General features: G+C 33.2%; 1 protein-coding gene across 1 annotated transcript in view; it reads left to right on the plus strand.

The window, feature by feature from the left end:
* LOC106882775 (zinc finger protein 208) overlaps positions 1–8,137 on the plus strand; it is a 12,022-nt gene extending 3,885 nt beyond the window's left edge. The window contains exons 3-5 of the mRNA XM_052977160.1: positions 2,592–3,706; positions 5,276–5,352; positions 6,646–8,137. Of these exons, the coding sequence (XP_052833120.1) occupies positions 2,592–3,706; positions 5,276–5,352; positions 6,646–7,921 (2,468 nt within the window). The 3' untranslated portion in view covers positions 7,922–8,137. The remainder of the gene's footprint in view (positions 1–2,591; positions 3,707–5,275; positions 5,353–6,645) is intronic.
* Positions 8,138–8,549: the final 412 nt, after the last annotated feature.

Consider the following 8,549-nt stretch of genomic DNA (forward strand, 5'->3'; position numbering starts at 1 on the left):
TTTTTGGAGTTCCTTTAAAATTTGAATGGAATATATATATATACATACATATATATATATATATATATATATATATATATATATATATATACACACACACACATATATATATATCAGCTGAAACATTGTGTTAACAACAAACAAGATCAGGACAAATATCTGCTAAATGTAAATAATGATTTATTTATAAGAGTATAAATAAAATGCATAAATGAATAAACAAATCAATTAATTGTTGTTATAGTATATATCAAAATACAGGTGAGGATATAAACCTTGGAGGGATAGAGATATCCAAGATTAGACTGGTTAAATTCCTAACAATATAGGAACATATATATATATTATTATTATAAATACCAAGTGATGAATTGAAACAAATGTAGGTCTGGTCTTGTCAATGTATTAATAAACTTTTATTAATCTTATCTCCATCTTCTCTCTTGGTTTTTATAATATCAATAATATATATGTATATATATATATGTATATATATATATATGTATATATATATATATTATATATGTATATAATGTGTGTGTTTGTCCCCCACCAGTGTTTGATAACTGGTGTTGCTGTGTTTACGTTCACATAACTTAGCGGTTCGGTAAAAGTGGCCAATAAAAAGGTGCCAGGCATAAAAAAAGAACTGGTGTCAATTTCTTCGATTAAAATTATTCAAGGTGGTACTCCAGCGTGGCCGCAGTCTAATGACTGAGAAAGATAAATGAATCGCTAAATTCCTTAGTAAAACCTAGAGCTCATGGAGAGCCCTCTTGTATTTCTCACAGTCGCTTTCCCTGCTACGAATAGCAACTCAAATGCTTTTAAATCAGATCTCAATACTGGATGGTTTTGGTTTCTATTTCTAGCAAATTTACGACTGTTAATTACAAACAGCATAAAGGGAGATGAATAAAAACTAATAACCAGTAAAAAGGAATGCAAAACCTAACTTGGCTTTACTGAAACGAATATGTAAAGCATACGGAATATAATTCAATATATCATTAGTTTTAAGACTAGATAAATTTTAGAATATAGTTCATAAATATGATAAAGACGTTCTCATATTAAGGCGACACTTTGTGTTAGAAATCCATTCATATTTTCTGAAGATGCCATGTTATATATGTTTTAAATAAATGTAGGAGACAGAAAATAAATTTTGAAAATGCTGTTTTATTTTCGTTTTTGTTTTTCTTTTCCCATTCGATTTATCCAGCGTTTAATACATATTAAAAAAACGTTTAATGTGAACATAAAAAACAGGTTTCTGCTGAACGTATTACGCGTGTGTTCTAAAGAAATTCCTCATTTGAGGCAAGCCAAGATAACTTTAGCATTTTCCGTTATTGCTATTCCCAGTTTAAATCACATTGCTTCTTGCTTATATTTCCTCGTGATATTTATTTTGTTAAGCGATCGATCTTAGATTTACGAACGGTTTGAAAACTGTTTCTGCCTGTATTAAATTATGTCAGGGACATTTCAGTCACATCACCGGTTGTATCATTGAGGCGAGAGAAAAATCATCAACGGTCAACTTATTAAATGTCAGGTAATTTAATTATATTATGTGTAGTAATTAACTCAGGAACACTTATGCTTTTAGATAGCTTCAGACGTGTGATCTCCCGGTCCGTGGATCATAATTAAGATTGGGGGCCGCTTTTTTACAGGACAGCTGAAATGTGTTTTAATCAACAACTAACGAGTAATTAATTAACTTTGCTTGATTCTTTTTCACTTTTAATGACATTTAAATTTAAAGCCCATATTATCTGTATTGCTGGATCTTGTTAAATTTCTTTCAAATTACCTGAGGTTTTTCGAATTTCCACGAGAGTATTTTCAAAACATGTTCTGATGTAGTTTTCGATGCTGATAGCGAAAATTGCATCAATTTTTTTTTTTACTCGGATTAATCTAAAAAAAAACCTTACAAATATTTAAAATAATATAGTTTTAACTAATCGCAATATATATTGCTGGACATACCAGGAAACGTGACTGTCCCCATAGAACAGCATACACGACGTCTTTACACGACCACTCGACCATATTTCGCGTTACTCCAGTTCACTCAGCTGTAGAAATGATTTGCGATATCACTGGTGCCAAGCTGCATTGACTTTTGCTTTCCCTTGGATAACATCGGTGGCGTGTGGAGGAGAGACTGGTATGTGTGGGCAACTGTTGATCCGTAAACAACCTTGCCTTGACTTTAGGTGCAATCTCATGGTCACTTGTGACCAAGGTGGGGTCTTGACCCTTTACTATGTGTGTGTGAACAATTGTTATTTATTCAGACTTGATATACTTTGACCAACATTTGTCTTATACAGTCATATATTTTTCTCCTTTTCAGTTGTGCTGAATGTTCCATTACAAACTGTCATATGAAAATACCAGTTCCACCAGAATATTTGCTACCAGTTATTTATGGATGCCCTTTTTCTTCAGCCTACATAACTTCTTTTCACTATATCTGCAATTATTAATGTAGTCTTTTTGTCTACAGTATGTGTGCCACATGTTGCATATTTTCTCCACCTGTAAACAAAGTCCCATGGGATGGATATCGTAAGACAAGAAATTGAACCGTAATAGATTATATCCACAGACATCAGTTTTCATGAATTCCACTGGTGTTGATATGGAGGATGGTAATCACTCAGACACTTCTAATACAATTGTTTCTGATGATACAGATTCTGTTAAACAGACATCCAACGTGAGGAAACCATTATCTCATAAAGAAGGGTTGTCAAAGAAAAATATCAATTGTGAAATATGTGGAAAATCTTTTGTGAATTCCAGTAATTTAAAAAACCATAAAAGATTACACACTGGGGAAAAACCATTTCAGTGTGATATATGTGGAAAATCATTCAATCAGAAATACCAACTTATTGTCCACAAGCGTAGCCACACTGGAGAAAAACCCTATCACTGTGATATATGTGGAAAATCATTTGTTGATTCCACTAATTTAACAAGTCACAAACGAACACATACTGGAGAAAAATCTTTTGTCTGTCAAATATGTGGAAAATCATATACGCATAATTCTCGCCTTGTTGACCATGTACGAAGTCACACAGGAGAAAAGCCTTTCCACTGTGAAATATGTGGAAAATCATTTGTCACTAATAGTTCTTTGAGCTATCACAGAAAAATCCACACTGGAGAGAAACCATATCAGTGCGTTGTATGTGGGAAATCTTTTATTATTCATAGTGCCTTGAAAATCCACAGAACAATTCACACTGGAGAGAGACCTTACTGCTGTGATATATGTGGAAAGTCTTTTCTCAATAGTGGTTCTTTAACAAATCACAAAAGATTTCACACTGGAGAAAAGCTTCATCACTGTGAAATATGTGGAAAATCATTTATTAGGAAAGCTTGTCTTGTAGTTCACAAAAGAGTACACACTGGAGAGAAGCCTTATTATTGTGAAACATGTGGAAAATCGTTTATTAATGTCTCAAATCTCATTGTTCACAGAAGAACACATACAGGAGAAAAACCATTCCATTGTGAAATATGTGGAAAATCTTTCTGCTCTGGCAGTGATTTAAAAAGACACACTATTGTACACACTGAGAAAAAAGAATTCCACTGTGAAATATGTGGAAAATCTTATTTTAATAATTGTAGTTTAAAAAGACACAAAAGAATTCATGATGGAGAACGAAACATTTAACTGTAAAATTTGTGGGAAATCCTTCTATAATTGTAATCTTAAAGTCCATATTCGTAGCCACACTGGAGAAAGGCCTTGTTCCTGTGAAATATGTGGTAAATCATTCATCTGTAAAAGTCACTTGAATACCCACATTCGAACACACAGTAAAGAAAAACCTTTGAATTGTGATTCATGAGAAATGCATTCTTTGTAACTCTTAGTCTACTGACTTGTATTCACCGAAGATTTATCATTGTGAATTATGTTGGAATTGTTTCTCTTTGAGATCTTGTATTGCAGTTTAAAATGTATTTTGATATGTGATAGACTTTTTTACAAACACAGTTGGGAATTATAAACTTGTGTATGAAAAGATACAGAGGAAATAAAAGCATTATTCTAAATACATAAACCTGGTATTTTTTGCTTTACTTTTCTTGTCCACTAATGCATCCTGGAAAAAAAAAATCATTTCTCCAGTGTTATTTATCATAACGATTTCTTACAGACACTGTCTTATTAAGCATGATTGGAAAACAAAATTATATTGACATGAAATTTCTAGAGAAATACAAAGCATGGGTTGGCCCGAGGCTATAGTAGAAGACAATTGCTCAAGGTGCTACATAGTGGGACTGAATCCAGAACCATGTGGTTGTAAATTGTTTTACCACACACAGATGCCTGCACCTCTCTCTCTCTCTCTGTATGTATATATATATATATATATATATATATATATATATTTATACATATACATACATAGATATATTACATACATACATATACATGCATATATATATATAGATATATATACATATATATATATACACATATATATATGTTATTTTATTTGCTAATATAAAGTCAGAAACCGTGGTCCAGGAGATGGATAGTAAATGTTTTTATTTTTCATTCCCTTCGAAATTTATCTCTAATAGTAGCTTGGGATTTGGCTATTCCTTCTAGCGTGCCAGGTATCCTATGATGGATACCTCTTATGTGTTTAAATGTACACTGTATTTATATGAATAATATATAGTCTATTGACTAATTTTTCTACACCTGCTTTTTAATCAGATTCCAATACCAGATGGTTTTGGTTGCTATTTCTAGCAGTTCTACAACGATGTAACCGCTTGTTAATTACAAACACACTTAAGACTAAATAAATTTTAGAATATAGTTCATAACTATGATAAAGAGGTTCTCGTATAGAGCCGTCACTTTGTGTAAGAACTCCATCCATATTTTCTGAAGATGCCTCGGAAATGCTGTTTTATTTTCGCTTTCGTTTTTCTTTTCCCATATATCCAGCGTTTAATACATATTTTTAAAAAAATATCTAATCTGAACAAAAAAAGAGGTCTGTGTTGAACGTATTACGCGTGTGTTTTAAAGAAATTACTTTCTCATTTCAGGAAAACCAAGTTAACTTTAGTATTTTCCATTATTGCTATTCCCAATTTGAATCACATCGTTTCCTGCTATATTTCCTCGCGATATTTATTTTGGTAAATGATGGATCTTTGATTTACCAACGGCTTGAAAACTGTTTCTGTCTGTATTAAATTATGTCAGGGACATTTCTGTCACATCACCGGTAGTATCATTGAGGCGAGAGAAAAATCATCAACGGTCGACTCATTATATGTCAGGTAATTTAATTATATTCTGTGTAGTAATTAACTCAGGAACATTAATCTTTTTAGATAACATAAAGCAACCGATATGATGTATCAGACTCGGCGTTCGATTCCCGGGATGATTAAATATGTCTCCAATTAAAGTATTTTATTATTCTCCTTATTGTGTCTTCTTAGATGTGTGATCTCCCGGTGCATGGATCATAATTAAGATTATATTAATTTTTGGAGCCAAATGAGTGTTTTAAGGATCGTGAGTTTGAGGTAAGTTTACATCTGCAGAGATTGACTTTAAATGTTATTAGTACACTTAACAAGCTGAAAACATTGGGCCTGCCTTAAGCAAGGAAATAAACAGTGTAGGGACACAAAGCATCATCTTTTACATTTTTTTTTCTTAGACTTCTTGGAAGATATCGCTGCTATTTTTAGACCTCAAGGAAGATTTAGCTGCTATTTCTAGCAGGTCGACAGACTGCGTAAATGTTTCAATGCGGCTGTTCCCACTGGCAGAAGCAGTCATGACTTTCGGTGTGTTTGGCATTATAAGCTGCCAATTAGTTAAAATTAGGAAATTTTAAATGCTTGTAACTTTTTTTAAAGAATTTTTAAAAAGGGAATAAAATAGAGTGCCTTGATCAAGAACACAAAACACACAGGTCTATGTATTGTGTTCTTGAGCAACACACCTTATTTCACGTTACTCCAGTTCACTCAGCTGTAGAAATGATTTGCGATGTCACTGGTGCCAAGCTGTATCGGCCCCTTTGCTTTTCCCTTGGATAACATCAGTGGTGTGTAGAGGAGAGACTGGTATGCGTGGGCAAATGTTGGTCTTCCATAAACAACCTTGCCTGGACTTATATCTCGGACGGTAACTTGTAACCAAGGTGGGGTCTTGACCCTTTACTATGTGTGAACAATTGTTATTTATTCAGACTTGATATACTTTGACCAACATTTGTCTTATACAGTCATATATCTTTTCCTTTACAGTTGTGCTGAATGTTCCATTACAAACTGTCATATGAAAATACCAATTCCACCAGAATATTTGCTACCAGTTATTTATGGATACCCTCTTTCTCTAAGTCTTCAGCCTACATAACTTCTTTTCACTATATCTGCAATTATTAATGTAGTCTTTTTGTCTACAGTATATCTGCCACGTGGAGATGTCCCAGCCAGCAACAAACATTCTAAGTGTCCTGCAGAAAATAAATCTATGTTGCATATTTTCTCCTCCTGTAAGCTGTGTCCCATGAGATGGATATCATAAGACAAGAAATTGAACCGTAATAGATAATATCCACAGACATCAGTTTTCAAGAATTTCTCCAGAGTTAATATGGAGGATGGTAATCTCTCAGACACTTCTAACACAAATGCTTCCAATGATACAAATTCTGTTAAACAGACATCCAACGTGGGGAAACCATTATCTCATAAAGAAGGGTTGTCAAAGAAAAATATTAATTGTGAAATATGTGGAAAATCTTTTGCGAATTCCAGTAATTTAACAAAACACAAACGATTACACACTGGGGAAAAACCATTTCAGTGTGAGATTTGTGGAAAGGCATTCAATCAGAAATACCAACTTATTGTCCACAAACGTAGCCACACTGGAGAAAAACCCTATCACTGTGATATATGTGGAAAATCATTTGTTGATTCCACTAATTTAACAAGTCACAAACGAACACATACTGGAGAAAAATCTTTTGTCTGTCAAATATGTGGAAAATCATATACGCATAATTCTCGCCTTGTTGACCATGTACGAAGTCACACAGGAGAAAAGCCTTTCCACTGTGAAATATGTGGAAAATCGTTTGTCAGTAATAGTGCTTTAAGCAGTCACAACAAAATCCACACTGGAGAGAAACCATATCAGTGCGTTATATGTGGAAAATCATTTATTAATAATAGTGCCTTAAAAATTCACAAAAGAATTCACACTGGAGAGAGACCTTATTGCTGTGATATATGTGGAAAATCTTATCTCCATAATGATTGTTTAACAAATCATAAAAGAATTCACACTGGAGAAAAACCTCATCACTGTGAAATATGTGGAAAATCATTTATTAGGAATTCTTGTCTTCTAGTTCACAAAAGAGTACACACTGGAGAGAAGCCTTATTATTGTGAAACATGTGGAAAATCGTTTATTAATGTCTCAAATCTCATTTTTCACAGAAGAATACATACTGGAGAAAAGCCATTCCCTTGTGAAATTTGTGGGAAATCTTTCCGTTCTGGTAGTAATTTAAGAAGACACAATATAATACACAGTGAGAAAAAAGAATTCCACTGTGAAATTTGTGGGAAATCTTACTTTAATAATTGTGATTTAAAAAGACACAAAAGAATTCATGATGAAGAAAAAACATTTCACTGTGAAATTTGTGGGAAATCTTTCTTCAATAATTGTCATCTTATAGTCCATGTTCGTAGCCACACTGGAGAAAGGCCTTGTTCCTGTGAAATATGTGGTAAATCATTTATTTGTAAAAGTCACTTGAATACCCACATTCGAACACACAGGAAAGGAAAACCTTTGAATTGTGATTCATGAGAAATGCATTCTTTGTAACTCTTAGTCTACTGACTTGTATTCACCGAAGATTTATCATTGTGAATTATGTTGGAATTGTTTCTCTTTGAGATCTTGTATTGCAGTTTAAAATGTATTTTGATATGCGAGAAACTCTTTTACAAACACAGTTGGGAATTATAAACTTGTGTATGAAAAGATACGGAGGAAGTAAAAGTGTTATTCTAAATATGTAAACCTGGTATTTTCTGTTTTACTTTTCTTGTCCACCAATGCATCCTGGAAAAAAGAAATCATTTCTTCAGTTCTTTTGAAGTTGGCGTGAATTGGAAGTATTGATGTGCACGTTTTTGTGTGAGAGAGGGAGAGTGTGTGTGTGTAGGTGTGTGAGGCAGAATGTGAAGTGCATTTGTTAGTGTGAAGAGAGAGAGAGAGAGAGAGAGAGAGTAATGTTGCTGGTGTGTGTGAGAGAGAAAGATAACTGAATTTTTTTATTCACTTTTTGTAGTGAGGGATCTTTTTGGTTTGACGGGCAACATTTTTTTATGTAGTGTTTTTGGTACCGAAACACTTTCAAACTTCGTATACTTGTATATTTTGTGGTATAGAACAGATAAAAGATTTTGTATTCGAAGTTATTTCACGTTAA

Source organism: Octopus bimaculoides, chromosome 27, assembly GCF_001194135.2.
Source record: "Octopus bimaculoides isolate UCB-OBI-ISO-001 chromosome 27, ASM119413v2, whole genome shotgun sequence".
Lineage (NCBI taxonomy): Eukaryota > Metazoa > Mollusca > Cephalopoda > Octopoda > Octopodidae > Octopus > Octopus bimaculoides.